The sequence below is a fragment of the Xiphias gladius genome, chromosome 9, assembly GCF_016859285.1.
Source record: "Xiphias gladius isolate SHS-SW01 ecotype Sanya breed wild chromosome 9, ASM1685928v1, whole genome shotgun sequence".
Lineage (NCBI taxonomy): Eukaryota > Metazoa > Chordata > Actinopteri > Istiophoriformes > Xiphiidae > Xiphias > Xiphias gladius.
Genome location: NC_053408.1, coordinates 11,709,357 through 11,728,712, shown reverse-complemented (window position 1 = coordinate 11,728,712; position 19,356 = coordinate 11,709,357). Strand labels below are relative to the sequence as shown.

At 40.3% G+C, this 19,356-nt stretch overlaps 1 protein-coding gene across 8 annotated transcripts in view; it reads left to right on the top strand.

The window, feature by feature from the left end:
* LOC120794181 (protocadherin-15-like) overlaps positions 1-17,297 on the top strand; it is a 258,482-nt gene extending 241,185 nt beyond the window's left edge. For 7 of the 8 annotated variants that reach the window (XM_040134962.1, XM_040134959.1, XM_040134961.1 and 4 more), the window contains 6 exons: positions 8,087-8,108; positions 8,872-8,910; positions 9,210-9,283; positions 12,585-12,714; positions 15,891-16,799; positions 16,952-17,297. In XM_040134962.1, the coding sequence (XP_039990896.1) occupies positions 8,087-8,108; positions 8,872-8,910; positions 9,210-9,283; positions 12,585-12,714; positions 15,891-16,661 (1,036 nt within the window). In that variant the 3' untranslated portion in view covers positions 16,662-16,799; positions 16,952-17,297. The remainder of the gene's footprint in view (positions 1-8,086; positions 8,109-8,871; positions 8,911-9,209; positions 9,284-12,584; positions 12,715-15,890; positions 16,800-16,951) is intronic. The other variant, XM_040134960.1, reaches the window with a different exon arrangement.
* Positions 17,298-19,356: the final 2,059 nt, after the last annotated feature.

The window sequence follows — 19,356 nt, the reverse complement described above, 5'->3', positions numbered from 1 at the left end:
TAGCCAATTGTTTGGGAGGCTTTATCAACTGCCTCAGCCATTATTTTATTTTCCCCCCCAAACAACATTTCTAGGACTTGTTCTTTAATTAACACCGAGGGAAACTTGCTTAAATAACTACAGATGGGAGCTGTGAAATCAGATGATTAGAAGTCGTGATATGTCTCCTGGTTAACTTTCAGTGTGACTACTGTCATTAACATTTTACGCCCAGGCCAAGTAATTGGCATTCTTGTCAACTACAAATTATAATCAATCAGCTATGGTCAGTTTCTTTTTTGAAGAAATTTGAAAAGACATTGTTGATGGGCCCACTTGCTGCTGTGAAAGGCTGATTACAAGTTTAGAATAGCTTTAACACACACTTTCTTGGCTTCTAAACTGGGTTTATTCAAGAGGTACGGAGTGTGAAAAGGAAAATCAATCAGAGGAGTGTAGAACATTGTTAAACCTGCCAACTTGTATTTAACTGTGTTTAACTGGGATTCCTTTTATTTTCTTTGCATGGATAAGTTTTGCTACAGTGTGTCTGCTGTTGCAGGACTACAACCAGTGACCTGATCTGTGTCACATTTGGTTTTTACTCTCCATCTCATTTCATTAATATTCACTGTTATCTAGTAATGTAGTGCTGTAACTCTTACTCTAAGTTCACAGATTCTCTTCTCTGTACAATTACATCTATCTGTTCGTATCAGTAAGCTGCTTTCTACAACCATCTTTCCATATGTGTTATTAATTAATTTGTCATTAATTTGAGTCAAAGCACAATATGTATCTTTTTAATTCAATACTTAAAGACATTGTGTTATAAACTAACTCTCTCCAAACTGAAAACACAATTTCATTGGTAGTTTTTATTCTTGTTCTATAAATCCTCATTCGTCTCTAGTCCCCTAAATTGATTCCTAGCTCTTAAAGGTTTGCACAAAGGTTTGTCATTCTGTTGTTCTCACTCTGTCTTTCATTTACTCTCATTTTCATTAATGTCTTTAGTTAATTGTATCTTTTCCCCTTGGACCCACATTGTCTTTGCATTCATATTGGTCCTGCACTGTCTTTTATTGTTCCACAAGGTCATGTGAATGTTTTATTCATGGAGTAAAATAATGTTAATACATAGGTGGGTGCATAGGTACAGTGGAAATATTCCCAAAACATTTATGTAGAGTGATATTTTTATTCACAAAATGTGCTAAATTTTTACGAACTTTTTCTAGATGGTTCTGTTGTCATTGTGCAGGTATTTATTGGGAAATGATTAATATGAAAAATACAAAAAGGCCATGAACATGAGATATTTTTCTCAATAAAATATATGGTGCTAACTAAGTGTACAGGATTTATTGATGATGTCCGCTGTACACCTATCGCCTCAGTGATGGAATAGTAACCACTGTAGAAGTTGCCCCTTTACATTAACTGGACTGGTAGATCTTTCATCGTGCATCTAAGGTGCTTCATTGTAGACCAAATGTCTTACTACTTATAAAATTGAATAACATAAAATCGTCAAAGTAGATTACCTTTCTGTCCAGTTTAAAGGTATACTATCTCCAGGTCAGTCAGCAGATCTCAGGTGATACTCAGCGAAAGAGTGAGCTCTTTGTTTTCATATGGGCGTTTTAGTGTCACTGAGCCTCATGTGCAAGTCTTTACAAAAAAATGATACTAATAATTGAAACGAAATGTTATGGCACAGAATCATGTAAAAGTCATAAATGACAAGTAATATTAATTCAGATCAGGTAACAATGGGCAATTTTTCAGTCTGCTCAGACTAAATCTGAGGAAACACACAGACCTCCACAAAACGTGCAGTATAAGCCACAATCATGTACGTTGAGTTATGCTTCTTTTTCTTTGATATACATAATTTTTCCATCTTATGCGTATTTGAATGACATAGAAATATAGCCTTTTTTTAATGCGATAATTTCACACTGTATACTGGGTGATTTGAATGTGTGATTTGTTTCAGGAATGTCCCTCTGTAACTGCTTGAAAGATAAGTCAGGTCCTTCCCTTCCCTGTAATGAAATACCTGTAGCTGTATGGAATGACATGTCCGTCTCATCTGCAGTCTGTAATTTGACCACTGCCCTTCACAGCTGCAGTAAATCTGATGTACGAAGAAGTACCTGCCTTTGAAGCTATGACATGACTTTAAAAATATCTAAAAATTTCTTGTAAGAATCACTTGTGATGTGGAATAAGGTCTAATGATTTTTGCTAACGCAGTTTCAACAAGATGTCTCCAGACGCATATTGTCTGTATGCAGTGACAGAATCACGTCTGTCCCACAGGCCTAGCATATCAATGATGATCATGTCCAAACAGCTGGACCAAATCGTGATATATAGCAGTATAAAACAAACCCTGATACTTCATATCTCTGGTTATCAAGTGATGACATTGTGAGAGGGTTTCCACTGTCAGATACCACACACACACACACACACAGACATCTTGATGGGTCTTTTGGATCTGTTATGTTAGAGGACAGGGGTGTGAACATATACACATGCACACACAAACACACAGCGGCATTAAACAGGTTGCAGGCAGTGCTACTGTTTCAACTGACTGGGTTGGAAATGTTTCATGTTAAGATTAGCTTTCAACCTCAGTGTGCCACATGTCACTACACACATACACATAGAATATTTATTGTCTCAAAGACAGATTCTGCTTTCAGCCTTTCAGTTCTTATTTTGTGCTTTTGCTAGAAAACAGACATCTCTTGACATCTATGGGAATATGTGCTGTTTTCAACATCAGGCAAAGCAGTGACTGCGTTTAATTGGAACTGAACTGAGAAACAGATAGAGTACAAGACATAGCGAGAGAGCTTCTGTCATGTAATTGTAAAGTCAAAGGTTTGATCTTTGCTACAGCAGAGATTGTCATGGGCCCATGTGGGCTATTGAAGCAGTAAATATGCATGAAATGTGGCAGTCAATATATCATTAAAATATCCAATATTTTTATCTATGAAATAAAAAAGTGGGACGGTTCCGGTTTCATGTATTTTGACCATGGTAACTGTTGCACGGTAATAGACTATGGTGAAGGCCGACTGATAGAATTGGGTACAAACTAAGTGAGTGAGACTATGGTAAACTATTGACACTTTCAATAAAGAAAATCATCTTTAATAATAAATAAAACAGTATTATATAAAATACTTTGGTTAGCTGCTTCCCATTGCTTGCCTCATTTTTGTATTTCATTGTTTAGAATGATAAATTTGCAGGCTCTATATTAAATCTTTCCTCTTCTGTCTTTCACTCTTCTTTCAATCCGGTCTTCCTCCTCTCCTTCCTCTTCACTCTCCCTACAGGGTTTAAAGCAAAAAAAAAAAAAAAAATGTATATATAACTTCTGACTGAATTTTTTTTCGGGCCAAAAAAAGGGAGGGTGACACTAACAAGCCAGGTCGTGTTAATCGAATAATCACGGCTCACAAGCCTCTAGCAGTGAATGGAAGTATCTTGGGTTCTCTGCCTTAGTTGGCAAAATTACCAACAGAGAGTGGGAATGGATTGGATTTACAGTGTTTGCATTCCAATTAGTTCAACCTAGTTAGGTGACTGACCACTTGTTTTTCTTGCCCCGTCAGACTTTGTTTTAGCAATGTTGCCGTGTTCCCAGACCTTACTTGGTGAGTGTTCTCATAACCATTAGAAATGAAGACTGAAACTACAAAAATAAGACCCAAGTTGTAAGAAAATATAATTATTCTTTGACTAGCTTACATGTTTTGATCTGGCTAAATAACTGAATAACTATCAAGATGTAACAGAACGGTTTGTATTGTTTTTCTTTATTCCGTGTTAGCCTGGTTCCAGACACTTCTGATTTGTTCAACGATTTATATAGGTCTGGTGGTGTGCCCTGTGACGCCCATTTTGGCTAGTTAAGAAACATTCGACCAATCAGAGGCAGGATTTAGGCATTAAGAAGTCTTTCCACATAGCAAGCTAGCTGCCTGGTAATATCCATTAACATAAGCAAGAGGGAAATGGCACTGTGGTAAAGCTTTTGGTGACAAAAATGCTTCGTAAATAAGCACATTTCAGTGAAGTGCTTTTAGCAGCCGCTTCCGTGTTGACCGAAAATGACATTGGCAAGACTGATATGTCACTGCTGCTGATTTGTAGGACAATAAAAAGATACCTCTAACCTGAACAAGAAATAGGCTAATATGAATTAAGTGAAAGGAAATGAAAATTCACTTATTTATCACTTTTCGGGCTAGCTTTGTATAGGTTTAGGCAAGACATTTAAAGCTTTGAAATGCTAAATTAAGTTTACTATATGTCATACGTGCTGGATAAATACAAATTAAAGAGGACCATTGTTTGCCGTGGACACTGTTTAAAGCTGAAATGTGGCTATTTGTCTGCATTGGTCCTTGACTTTCATCCCATTTACAATACAAAGGAGCATCTTTTTGACTGGTGGTTTACTTCCCTTCAGAGGGTCTTTCTCTGGCAAATGTGAACAGACCTGAGGTTATTTTCTACATAACAATCAACCACAATCATAGAAAAACAAAAAAAAAGAGGAAAAAGGGAGATTTGGAGAGAAAAGGGCTAAAATAGGCAAAGAGAGTGAAATAGGTAGGAGAAAATAAGAAAAAAGGAAGAGACAAATGAGTAGAGGAGTGACAGTGCAAATGGCGAGGGAGCTACGGTAGCTGTATGAGAGAGGAGAGAGACAGAAGGTAGAAAGAAAATAGAAGAAGAGAATGTTATTGGGTGTCATAGTCTGAGTGTGTTCTTTAAGAGCTAATAATATGTCTCTCCTCCTGTTTCTCACAGACAAGACAAGGTGGAGATGATACAAAGAGCGCAAGTCAATCATGTCAGATGTGTGGTTGTTTGTGACGGAGATCAGATAGCTGTCTGTGTGTGTCTGTGCTTTTTTTTTGTCTGGAGAGGACCTAATAATGCTTCTGCCAGAGCAAGAAGGGCACAGAAATACTTATCTTCACATACACACACACACACACACACACACACACACACACACACACACACACACACACTATACACAATGCTAGGCACATGGAGCTGGCAGCTATAATCTGGAGAGTACAGACATGTTTACACACTCTGTGACGGTGGTAAGGACTATGTCATTCTTACCTATAGATCACCCAAAAACCAACCTTTTCATCTATGTATGTATTCATCCACATATCCCCCCATTCATTTACCCATTCAGCTGCATCTATTCATCCAATCCAACAGTGTGTCCATCAGTGCTTCTATCCATCACCATTATTTAACCAGATAATCTTGTCTTTTTGAAGCACGCTCATTCATTCAAATCTGCATTTTGATGGTGAAAAAAAGGCTTCAGTTTCTCCTGAAAATGCGTCTTCGTGTATTTAATAGGCACAATGACAGTATAGTCACATCTGAGTTTATTTAATGAAGGTGGTTTAGCAATTTGTGTGTGTGTGTGCCTATGTGTGTTTGCAGCCTAATATCATAAGGGAGCATTTGATGTGTCCTCCAAAAGTCACCATTTGTTGTTCTGTGATACATCATTTTGCCAGCTCATTACCTTGGTTTCACATGACAGTAGATCCTGTTGGCAACGTAGTTAAGACACATGGACAGAGCGGTTTTTGGCTGTTTTCCTTAGTTTGTTCTTTCTTTATTTCTTTGGCTTTTCCCCTATGTTTTTTTTAAATCCCAGCATTGTTTTCCCCTCATTATTCTTACTCCATCTCACTCTCTCGCTTAGTCTTACTGTCTTTGTTTGAAGTTTGTTTTCTAAGAACAGTAAGTCTTAATCTGACAGTACTGCAACCAATATCAAGCTTATTTGTTCATTCTGTCATCAATCTGGTTGCTTGGTGGACCCAGCTTGATATGTGGCCAAATGAATTTTCAGTATTTGTTTTCCCCGAAAGTTTATTAATGTCAAGCTAGAGGGTAGGATCTAGGATAGGATAGGAATATGAAGCTATATAGAGCCAGCAGATAATTAGCTTAGCTTAGCATAAAGAGTGGAAACAGCGGGAGAAATTGCTGGCCCGTGGCAGCTAGCCACTTAGTGCTGGTTTCGTGTGAAACCACAGCTTGTGTCTATCTGCCCAGGGACTGCAGATGGAAATGACCTAGTTGCTAAATCTTCATCTACTTGTAGTAGATTCATGTTTTCAGAACATGGCCCCGGCCCCTCACATAAATGTAATAAACTAGCTTGGCATTTTTTTTTTACATTTCAAATAAACCAAACATGTCATAATGTGTTCATTACTATGCTTTAGAGATGCTTGTAAGTTTTTTTTTTCATTTTTTTTTAACCTGTGGACAGAGCCAGGCTAGCAGTCTTTATGCTACTAAGTTAACCGCCGGCTAGCTCTAGCTCCGTGCTTAGCCTATAGGCATGTGTTGTATCGATCTTCTCATCTAACTCTCGGCAAGAAAATGAAGAAGCGTATTTCCCAAAATGTCAAACTATTTTAATGATCATTTCTATTTGCAAAGGGAAAAGGAGGAATGTTTGTAAAGTAACTGTAATAGAAATCTTCTTTGGCCTCAACCTTTTGAAAAATCAGACAGAACAAGTGAAGGCTCCTATCTCACAGGAAATGGTCTAATATTTAGAAAGAATTTCAATTTGCTTGGGACTGCTGTAATGTTTTTATTATTTTGCTCATTATTCAAAGCACACTGGAATCTTCTCTGGAGTAGGAGCATGCACAATGTAAAAATTATTGAGATAGCTGGAATGAACAGGAATGCAATGAATAACGACTACATTTACACATCATTGCATATGAAACCATCCTGCCTCGATTATGGACACTCAATTGAAAACCATAATAATGATATTTGTTTTGTATTATCAGCTCCAAAAGAAGAAAAAAAAAACATTGATCCCTCAAACTCTTTGGTAGAGAAATTCTGATACAATTTTATTGTTACATCTGGCCGCTAAAAAAAGGATATTTCTCACATTTTGACTTTTCCCCAGCCTTTTATTTCAAAGTAATTTTCTATCAAGGCTTCAAAATTAAAGTGGAAATATTGGCTTTTTTAATGCATCTGACACCGTAATATTTGTTTCTAAACTTAAAAGAAAGGTTTACCAAACCATTTCAAGGCAGGTGGACGATTATTGCCGGCGGCCCCTAGTTAATTTTGTTTGAGACTGCTGCCATTAGAAAAAAGAGAGTACAAAAGTTTGATTGGATTCAGCAGGGAGTCTTTCACAGAAGTAAAGCTTTGAAAAATTTGAGACACTGACTAGCTGATCAACCCTCACTGCGTTTGTCAGGGTTCCTTTACAAAGTGCAGCTAAACTTAAAAGTAACATCTGTTGACTGCTTGTTTAGTGTATGTACCAGTGCAGTGCTGGATTTATGCTAAACACTGTTTATATGCACAGATTTTACATCATACATGCATTTGGTGTTGGATACATTTTTCCTGATCCTGATAATAAATAGCCCATGCCCTCATGAATAAAACATCCCACCTATTAAAGTAGTCATAAATTACAATTGAAATTTGGTTATATTTTTATTGTGGTCAACATCAAAATGTACCCCATGTATTGTTTTCTTAATAATAGGATGAACTCATTTGGGCTGTAAATAAGATGTGAATATTATATATTTATGAAGCTATAATCAGAATATTTACCAGAATAAAACAACAAAATAAACAGCAAATGACAGTGCAGGCAAACGCACAGTGGCATAGTGTAGTCTCTTGGCTTCTTTCTGTTTGGTTTTTTCCTTTCTCTCTTATTTAGCCCTCCCTCTCTCTGTCAATTTCTCTCAAAATACACACAGTCCCATACATACGCCTATACACATCTCATCTTCTTGCTTTCTTCTTGGAAACTGGGTTACATTCCACAAAATATGAAATGTTTGTGGCGGGCCAGTCCCATTTGGGTTTTGGTGTAAACATCCCATTTCCTCTGCAGCGAGGAAACTGCAAAGCAAAGTGCTGAAATGTATGAAACACACGTCCACATCAAGTGTGTTATGTTCAATGATAGGTTTTCTTGGTAATGTTGGTTTATGGTCTTTCTGTTTCATTGATCTTCCAGGCGTGGATATGGACAACAAGAGGTGGGTGTCTTTCTCTACTTGCATGCTATAGTTGCATTTGTTACTTAGTTTTTCTTTTTGTCCTCTGATGTTTAGTTGTGCCTTTCTTTGTTTTCTGTTCCTTTTTCTGTTCTTTTCTGTTTGATATGATCAAGATGGAGCAGCATGTAATCAGTGCCTTGCGGTCCATTGATGGTGCATATTAAAATGCAAAAAACACTTCACTGTTAAAGAAACCAACCAAATCTTTTTCAAAATCCAAAAATTTGGCATCTGGAGATACTGTTAGCATTTAACAAACTTTGTTCCAAAACAGACATGATGGTAAACAAATTTTGTCGGATGTTCATTGTTCAATAGGTACCACAACTGGTAATACAGTTATCATTGTATAAAATGAGTCTGTTTGCACATAATTGACTTTTTATTTGGTGAATATACAGCTCCCACCAAGTAGTTTTATTTGACTGCCAGCAACCACTCTGACAACGTAAGCATTTTTAAAATTCTGAAAATTTCATTTTGAGCTGAAACGGAGTTTTGCTCACCCTGCTTTTAAAAATGATTTAAAAATGATGCCTGCTCCTATAAAACTTGATTCACAACACCAAATGAATCAAATACACATATTGGATCCTCTGCATTCATGCAATATTGAAGGAGGAACATCAGCTATCAATTTTCCATTTCCAAATTTTTTATATAAATATATATATATTTACAGGAGAGCTCCTGACTTCTTCCTTCTGTCTTGTCAATTGCTGCTTTTCTTTCCCTCTGCCAGACACAACAACTTCTGCGACCTTCTCTGCTCAGACCAGAGGTAGTTTGTCTCTCTCTTTTCTGAGTGCTTCTCTACTCCCAATGTGTGCTTTCCCGCTTGAGTGTGTGGGTCTTTGGGCAGGTGAGGGTGGTACATCTACTTGGGGGTTTCGTGGGGATGCATTCAGATGCTGATTCGCAAGTGCAGCCATTGTAAACAGAGCTGAATAGGTACGATTGCACATGAGCGGTGTGTTTTTAAATATGCATAAATGAGTATGTATATAATGCGTATGTGTCTCATAGTGTGTGTAGGGTATACGTGTTCTAAGTACTAACAATGGTTTGTCAATCTCACAGGAGTTATCAATGGAATCTGGCATCGACCCCGGCCAGGACTACTACACACAGGATTATTACAACTATGATCATGGGTTAGTATGTCTGTCCGTCTGGACACTTTCCTACACACCCTGCAGTAGATATTGCTTTCTCTACGCATAGGGTGCATGTACATACTTACTTATCTGTTATCTTAACAATGTATGTATGTACGTACGTTTATCTAAGCATACATTTGCCATATCGTGATACTGGCAGTATTAATTTTAGAATATGGCCTAATTTAAATCATCATACTGATTTGAACCACATTTCTCAGCCGCAATGGTAAGAATACCAATAAAAAAATAATAATTTTGTCAAAAATAGCGCATTTTTGCTGCATAAACAGCACTGTAATAGTGTTTCCCTAGAAGTGAAGCTTAGAGTATTATACCACACAGTAATGTATATGCATTATTGGCCGCACAGTAGGAAATGTACTGAGGACAGTAAATACAAGCCACCTCCACTGTGTTTGCTCTCTCACCTTCGACTTCTGGCGGGGACTGAGCGGGTTCACTACGACACTGATATATAATTTTTCCTCCTACATGATCCTGGAGTTCATTGCGTGCACCATATCTAGCTGAGCCTCGTGTCAGCCCTGTGGCAGCTGCTTTCATATCCCGCTGATCGCATAACTCACACAGGGTGTTGGCTACTGTGAAATGTCGACACCGGCGACCTCATACCAGCCATCCCACTCTTGAATGATTCGTATGTTTTTGAACTACAGGAGGTCAAAAGAGTTTGACGAGGATCTTATAGTGATTTTGTTCAAAGTGTGCATGTGTGTTTGGGCATGTACTGTACGTGTGCGTCATTCCTCGGAAGCCTGATGTTGAAAAAGCAAGAAATACTGTATAGAAATGGTAATACATTGAACACACACGAATACAAACACATTCAATCAAAGTGTTCGTGAACAAGACCTCTGACGAATCATTGCATCCCTCCCAAGTGTGCGTGTGTGTGTGTGTGTGTGTGTATTATTGGGCACCCAGCCATCCATCTGTGATTCATTGTGTAATTTATATAATCTTAGCTGCAGACTCCTGGGAACTTCGATTTCATACACCCACCCACACTCACACATAAATACACAGTAACACACCCACGAATTCTCTCATGGCAATCACATTCATCACTCACTCACTCGTACACTCACTGAGAAGTGCTCTCTTGCTCGTTCTTTCTTTCACACACACACACACACACACACACACACACACACACGCGCACACAGCTAATTCTCTCTTCCTAGAATTGCAATATTGTAGCAGCTAATCAGGCAGCCAGCCGTGGAAGAAGACAATGGGCCAGATGCTGTTGGCTTAGAGCAACATTCACAAACTCATGTCTGACTCTGTACATACACAGTAGCAGGAAATCAGACTCTGTAACCCTCTGGGACTCAGATCTAATCACTTTTTTTTTTTTTTTCAGTTATAAATGAAAGGCACAGGTAGACTATATTAAGAAATACTAAACCGCCTCTCAGGACATAGACAAAAGTTTTGTTTTTGAGGAACAGACAAACGCTGTTCCAGTATTTACTGCCGTGGCTACAGTTTAGTAGGTTCCTGACCTTTTGACCCTTTCTTTCATCGTTCGTCTTCAAAAGATGAGATCAAAAAAAGGGATTTACTCTGCGTGTGGGAATGTAGCCATCTGCCATTGGCATGATTCTGATTGGATTTATACAGATGCAGAAAATAACTTGAACCATTTGTTGCACAGGCCTAATGTTCTGATGCCTGTCTTGAAAAAACAACACCAAAATAAGCGAAAGTTATGTTGCCCTCTAGTCGAGAGTAAAATAATCAACCTGTACGAACCACGGAGCAATAAGGGATTAAATCTTGCTTTTTCAAAATTGTTATGGCTGTGGGTGATGATCGGCGTGACTGCTGCGTAGCTGTGAGTTGTTAGGGCAGAGTTGGATCACCAACATAAAAAATATAAGACGAGGAGACTAGAAATCTGGAATGACGAGCTATGTTGTATTCACAGGATGAATGTGTTCAGTTTCTCAAAGTATTTTAGCTAGAATAAGAGGACATTTTGTTTTTATTATGATGTTTAGTTTTGAAACAAAACTCATATCTGAACACTGGATTTACGCTGGCAATTATGACATTTAACAAATACTTAATAAATCACATCATATTTTCTTTAGTTTTGACATCAAAAATAGTTTTTATTATCTCACTCAGTGACCTTTAAAGGCTATTAAAGCACACAGCACTAGTACTCGTTGTCATACCTTACTGTGCGGATGTGATCACACGTCCAGGGGCTGATCATTAAACAGTCATATAGCATTTGGCGAGTCAGTTTGGTCCATTTTGGTCCACACACACACACAGCTAAACAAAGAGTTACTGTAGCCTTTGAGTAATTAGATTGTGTGTGCACTTCAGTTTGAGTCTGCGGGTTAATGACTGTGAAATCCCATAAGCAGGTTTTAGTGGGAGGTTAAGACTCATTACATGAGCTCGTAGAGGCCGTACTATAAGGACTGCGTAACATTTATAACTGGCCTGGTCATTTCTCTTTTGACCCATCCACTGTTCACTTCTTTCTCCCCTTTTCTCACTCAAACGCATCCTTCATCCGTGTGCCCTTTCCATTTGTTTATTACTTGGCTACTCAATCTAATGGGAGAGCAACTTCTTCCCCTGGTTGACTGTAGGCAGAGTGATTACACGGGGCAACTTTTCTGTGCAACTCTGTCATGGAGAATTGCCAGAGGACATACAGCAGATTTGTTACTTTAATCACTCTGGGACATATTGCTTCCAGGATAGCATTTGAATTTGAAGATATGTTTTTGACCTACTGGCTCTCCGAGTCGCTTGCTGCGGGGCGCGGAGCCAACACGACACAGCCTTTTGGCCCGTTGAGCCAGGCGGCGCCCGCGGCAACAGGCAAGAAAGAGAGACCGAACACAGGAAAATCAATTCCAGTGTTTTCTGCTAACAAAATGTCTCCTGGCAACAATATGCTCCTTTTGTGATTAAGGCAGCTTTGCCTAGGAATCATTAGACGCTGCTTATCATTGGAGTGAACCACAGTGTTGCCCTGCGGGTTATTGCTTTAAGTGGCTGTGGGAAAGCATTAGCCAAGTGCAAGGTTTGTTTGTAAAGCAAATTTTTCTCATGTATTCACTTCTGATTGGCTGAGGTTGTTTTACAATACCATAGCATTTATTATTTTAACATAAAATATTAACCCCTTAAGAAAATAATGATTTGCAGTTTTTGCTCTGCACGGCGTCTTACTGGTTATTGCTTAGCTGTAACGTTCTGTTTTTTGTTTTTTTTTTCCTCCCTCCCTCTCACCGTCCAGGTATGACCTTCCTCAGTATGGCAGTCGCAGGAAGCTGATCTCACCCTCTGGCCTCTACGATGAATATGGAGAAGTTGTAGTGGATGATGAAGGCAGCTACTACTACAGCCCACAGGAGTCTGACGGAGAGGTAAACTCCGAAAAAGACTGTAGAAACAGAACACAAACTAGTACCAGCATCTACAATGTGAAAGAGGAGAGATTGTTCATCATAATGATATTTACTGATTTTGCTTAAAGCCTGCTCCTTATAATACTGCTGGCATTAATGGTGGTGCTTTTTGCGGTTTACATGTCTTATTTGTCCCTTTCCCAAATGTTTTTATTTGGTTTTGGACTGATATCATCAGGTGAAGAGACAGTTTCAAGGAGCCAGATTAGCCCCACACCCTGCCTACCTCCACCCCCATCCTCCACCTATTCCGCCCCTCAGAAAGACATCAGGAGCCCTCAAAAGTGAGGGTGAAAAAAAACAACCATTGGAGGATGCTGCGACCATAAGCACAAAGTCCGAGGGTTCGAGTGCGGCCGCCAGGTGGAAAGCCGTGATGAGAGTGAGCACGCTGCTTTCAAATGTGAGTAAAACATCTGGACCGCCTCCTGCCATCCACCCACCATGGAAGAAAGCCAGAATCGGACCGATGGAAGTGGGGGATGAAGGTAGAAAAAGGCTGGAAGCAAGAAAGGTGGAAGGAGTGGGAAACAGGTTTGAGAGAGAGGAGCTAGGGAACAGAGAAAACAAAGGAGGAGCAAGAGATGAATCAACAGAAAGAGGAGGTAGAGGAGTAATGGAAACATGGGGGAGAAGCAACAGAGGTGGCTTGACAAACAATGGGATGAGAAATGCTGTTGGAGGAGGAGAAGACGTGAGGCCAGAGCACAGGGGACAGCTCCCTGGCTTGTTGTCCTCTGGCCGGTCATTCTGCCTGGACGGTGGCATGGTCATCGATGGGAGTTACTTCCAGACGTCCCTCGAAGCCAACAAACCCTCGCCGGTGAAACAAAAGCTGAGCGGGGCCCTCAGTCTTATCTCCCTCGCCAGAAGGCTCCAAGGACCAGCCAGGGTGGGAGACGAACAGTGGAGTGAAGGAAACAGCTTGGATAGAGGAGAGGAGAACAGCAGGAAGATGTGTGGCTCCCTAGGAGATATGAGTGTATCTGCATTAGTGACAGGAGAGGTGGGGAGGAGGTGGGAGCTAGGAGAGGAGAATAGTTCCTCTGAGGGATGGTGGAAGAGAGGAAAAAGATTTCATGACAGTGATTCTGAAACAGGAAGTGGCAGCAAAGAGTCTCCATCAGAATTTAGTCTCTCCAACACAAGTAGCCCCACATCATCTGTTGCAGCCCAGCACAACAAGACCGAATCAGATACAGAAACAGAAAAAAATGAGTCAGACTCAGGAACAGAAGAGGAAGAGGGAACCCCTAATGCAGACAGAGAGTTGAAGAGTGGAAGCCAAGATGAGGGAGAGGGGTCAGAGTCAGAGAAGGAGTCAGGGTTAAAGCGTGAGGATGAGGAGAAAGAGTCGAGAAGAAAGTGCTCAAAGGGTAGTGTTAGTAATAGTTCCACAAGTAGTGACAGTATTTGTAGCAAAAGTAGAAGTGGTAGCGCCAATTTAAAGACAAAAAGCAGGAGCAGACGGCCAGAAAGGAGCAGCCGCGACTCTAAAAGTTCGAGATATTCAGATTCTACAGGTTTTAGTTCTAGGCCCAGAGCATCTAGACACTCTCGTTCCTCACATGAAACAATAGAGGAAGTGAGCGAGGAGGAGAGTGAGGAAGATGAGGAGTCAAGAGAGGAGGAGGAGGAGGAGGAGGAAAAGGGGGAAAGTGTTGGGTCACGAAAGTCCTCTTCGAGTAGGCAAGCTTCCAGCCACAACCGATCGGACCTCAGCTCAGGCGTGATCAACACTTCGGATGATTTATCACCTATCATCGAGGATGCCGAGGAGGAGGAGAAGAGTAGCGGCCATGCTGGGGACGGAGACCAGGATGAAGAAGAGGGGGATTTGGAAAATGAATCGGTTGATTGAAATGCAGATGAGGCCTTAGCCCCCCCCCCGAGACTAAATTCTTTGACATTAAGTAAGATCTTGGATAAAATGCCTGGATTGGGTGTGCAGTCATTACCTGAGTGGAATTTATTACTGTAATCGCTCGCTCTCTCTCTTGTTTGGTGTGATTTACATTCACTGGAGTTTAAATTGCCTGCATGTCCTCTGCTGCCCTCACACAGCATCTCCTCCTGTGTTTTTAGCTTCTTTCTTTAGCCTCTGTCTTTAATCCCCTTTTCCCAATCTCCTCTCGCTCCTCTTCGCCGGCCTTATCTTCTTTTATAACAGCTCTGATACTCTTGAAGTGATTGACTGGTTTTCTTCTGTAGTTTTTTTTCCTGACCTGACTGGTCTCATTTTCCTTTGGTGAAAACTCCACTTCCAGCTGCTTATTTCTCTGCCTCCGCTGCTGCAGATCAGAGACTGTTATTAACTGACCCCTCTTTGTAGCACGTACCGTTCTGCCATGCTTTTTTTCCATTAATCATTTCTTTGTCTGTGTCTGTCATTCTCGCTGTATTAGTCAGTACTTGCAGTACCTGTTATCTGCAGGGGCAAAAGATGTTTTCTTTTAATTATGAATGTATTCTTTCTTCCATACTATCGAGGTTAAATGGAAAATCTATGAGGGGTTATGTTGTGTAATAGCAGGTCAGTTATTTTCAGAGCAGCCCCTTTCTTCTTTCAAAGTGTGTGTGTGTGTTTGTGTGTGTGTGTGTGCGCCGCCGTGTTTGCTCTGACCTAAGTGAGCGGAGGTTTCACAGTTGCATAGTGTTTTATGTTAAAAGTTACAACCAATTGATATACAGTATATTTATAAAAGCACTCCCCCCAAAGTTTTTTGTGGTCTTCAATTTTTAGGACACACATTATCCAAAAGACTGCTCTGAATTTCTACCAAACGAAAAATCTGAAGTAAACACTGTTGCACTGACCTGTCTGTGTTGTGTTGTGTGTTTGCAGTGTGAGTGAAAGTGTTACAAACATTTTGGTCCATTTCTTGATTTTACGGTTCAAAAACCAAAAAAAATCCTTAAAAGACGCGTTCTAAGGAGACGCAGCACTGATCATGTGCCAAACTGCCGCAGACAACCAATGTTTAAGAAAGGACTAGAAAAAAAGACGCCTTGTATCATCAGTGTCCCGTGCATTTTTCCTGTCGGAACAGAGCCAAGAGGAACTTCACTTAGGAACATGGATGAAACCTCTAAAGTGTCAGTAGTTTAATGCCATATTATTTGTGTTTTTCCAGCATGGCAGTAGAAAACGTCGGATCAAGTTGGTGTTGGACCGAGAGTACGAGACCAGCTCCACTGGCGAGGACAGCATGCCCGAAACCCAACGCAGCCGCCTATCCTCCAACCTCAACAGCCACGCTAACGTTAACGGCAGCATCTACATGGCCCAGAATGGCTCCATCATCCGCACCCGACGTTCAGTAAATGCCACAGGTCCCACTCACGCACACACCACCACGAACAACAACCTCAAACTTGCCTCCCCCATCTTCAGCTCACGGCTGGCAAAGCACTTCAAAAAACTAGACAAAATGGCTGCAACCTTGGAGGAAAGAGTACCCCTGAACAACCCCAGAACGGCAACGGACGGTGGGTGCAACATGCTGCGCACCTTCCAAAGCTCGGGAATGGCTTCGACAGCCACTTCCTCTCTGTCTAACACCGACAACAACAAAACGCTGAATGTGTTGAACACTCGACAATCCAACCTTTCTTTAGGGTCGACCAGCACCAGCAACACGGGCCCTGAAAGTGCAGCGTCTAAATCAAACCTGCTCAAAGCCGCGCAGGGCGGCGCAGAGCAGCAGCCTCCGAGCACAGCGGAGGGAGATGAGTTGAAAGATGGCGAGAGAGAGTCGAATGTAGACGGCAGTAATGAAGAGGACGACGATGGACTCGTTATGAGGGAGCCATTGGAGTGCCCGAGTGACAGAACGCAGTCGGATGAGGAAGAATTATGGATGGGCCCGTGGAACAGCCTTCACATACCCATGACCAAACTCTGACTGATACTGACACCGCTGCGCTCGCTCCTTATTGCCAAGATCACTAAAGCGTTCAGACATCATTTCTGTTCATTATTTGTGGAACTAACAGGGATCCTCCAGCCCAATTAAAAGAAATCTAATTAACAGACTGGTAAGGTAAGATTCCTCACACAATGACTAAAAGATTTTTTTTGTTTAAGTTCCGAGACAGATGATAAAAACACATAAAAAAAAGAAGTAGTAACTTGGCATCTAATTGGTTATTTTTCCAGTTTACTCATTTAAATGTCTGTTTTGTAACTTCTCAGTATTCCAATTAGAGCATCCCTTCAGCCCAACGGATCTCAGAGCTGCAAACACCTTCAGAAAACTTGACCTAGACTGAGAGGATTTGTTATATTTCTACTTTGAAGCGAGCTCGAGGAAAAAGTCTATGAACTTTTTATGGCCCTTTAAGCGACTGGAGTCTCTGTATGGAATTGCACTCGTTTCATTCAGTATTACGGCTACTGGTGCGACTCATCTTGAATTTGCCTGACACTTTTCATTGACACATGAAGTCTTGTATTGTTCAAACTTGCCTTTTTATCCTTGTCAAGTAGCTTGGCAAACTTTATCCAAATAAAAAATAAAAAAAACGATTTCATCCATTGAAACGTGGAGTTTGGCTAAATTGGCTCTGAGTTTATGTCTCCTCCTCTAGAACTAACAAGACATGACAGGGGCCAGATATGAGACTGGGGGGGGGGGTTGAATGTCTTGTTATTAGCTATATTCAATGCTATACACATATTTTCCAAAATGTTGAACTCCTTTAGTACATCAAAGATTTTTTTTAACTTAACATTTAATTTAACATTAACTCTATCATCAAATTCTTTCTACCAGCCTACAAATATGTTTCTCTTGCACAAAGCCTACATTACATTATAAAATATAATTGCTGCTTGACTCAATAACGAAGCTTTAGCTTTATTTGAAGGTGAAAATGCCATATTACAAACTGCAATAAGCTTTTAAACTTAATACAGATTTTAAATGTCAATCTTGAGGCTCTGTTCTCAATCTTAAAAAGCTATTTTTTAGGACACGATCAGATATGTTTCTCACAAAATGTCCAGTCAATACCAAGTGCAAGATTTAATCCAATCAATTTCCGGTGGTAAGATATACAGACCCGCCGTGCATTTAATGTCACGCCGAATGCATAAGCCATAAAAGAGAAATGCAGATGAAAGGAGGGACTCGGACTGAGGTTTTAACTTGATTAAAAAGTTGAGAGATTCCGAAAAGTTGTCCACATATACTACCACATTCCACAGATACTGTTTGGAATGAAGAGATTACTCTTAAATCCTTAATTCCGCTCAGCAGGGCACATGGATCCTTCTCCCTTACCAAAGTTCATTACGATAGAGGTGGGGGAACTTTTTAATTGTGAACCGCATTACAGTGAATTGTGCTATTTGAAGTCTGAAAGAAGCCAGACCATTAAGCCGCAGAATTACCAAGTTTTAAAACTCTCACATTTAATTTGATGACTGCATAATTTTGCATTAAGGAACTCAACAGAGGGTGCAGTACCGGGGTGGTGATATTTGAAACGGAGTGCTCGTTATTACCTGAAAGTAGCGCACTGTACCGGAGAGCGATATTTTAAACAGTTTCTGGAAGGAAGGGCACGTCCGAGCCGCTGCTATTGATTCAACTAAATGAGCTGATTATGTCACTGAGTCCACTGTGCTTTATTGGAGGAGAAGACGGACTGAACTCGGCTCATTAATCTATGACAAAGGCACAAAAGATTTGATTAGTGGCTGGAATGATTTTTAAAAGGGGCATTTCACCCAAAAAACAAAGCTGACTGGTCTATGCTTCATCCTAAATGCCAAAGTTTAGCGCATATTAACTCGATGTGAAGTTTACTGACAGCTTGCATGAAGAGCAAATGTACAGACAGTTGCTCACTGTGAAACTTCACTTTCTTCTTTTGTTTTAGCAGGTGATCACATGGTGTCATTCGTGCACCAGATAAAGAAATGAAAAGCTCCAAATTATCCCTGCGAATCACGTCTTATTAACATTTGTAGCTGTGTATGAAGAGGCCTTTTTCACAGCAGACATTTTGACTTGTCGTCGTAAGGCGTAAGTTTTATTAACCCTGGCTCTGTTCTGTCCGAGTCTCCCGCTAAGCCGTGTGACAGCATGCACGATACCAGCACCCTGAAACTGAAGCAGCTAGATAGAATTCAGACGGCATTCATTTTATTATTTACAACTGTGACATGTCAAAATGTCTTGTGTGAAAAAAAAAAGAAAAGAAAAAAAGGCCAGAGGTGTGGAATCATATCACGATTTGGACTCCAGTCATGAATCTGATGACTGTAGACGACATCAGAAACTGTAACTTGACTCTGACTTTAACACCAGTGACTTGTGCTTCAGTCGGACTTGCGCTTCTTGACTTTTCCAAACCCAAAGATAAAAATATCTTGTAAAAAGTGTGAAACAAATAATACACTTTGCATTTTCCCTGGAAACCAGTATAAAATTACTCCTAACAACATTGGCATGGGTGGATTTTGAGTCAAGCCGCTGGGGAGACACCAGTAAAAAACCTTCCAAACCCTAATTAGGAGACTGAGACACAAATCGACTACAAATTCTGCGTCGTTTTGTAGTTGTTTTGTGTCTCCTTGCAGATCTTATGAGG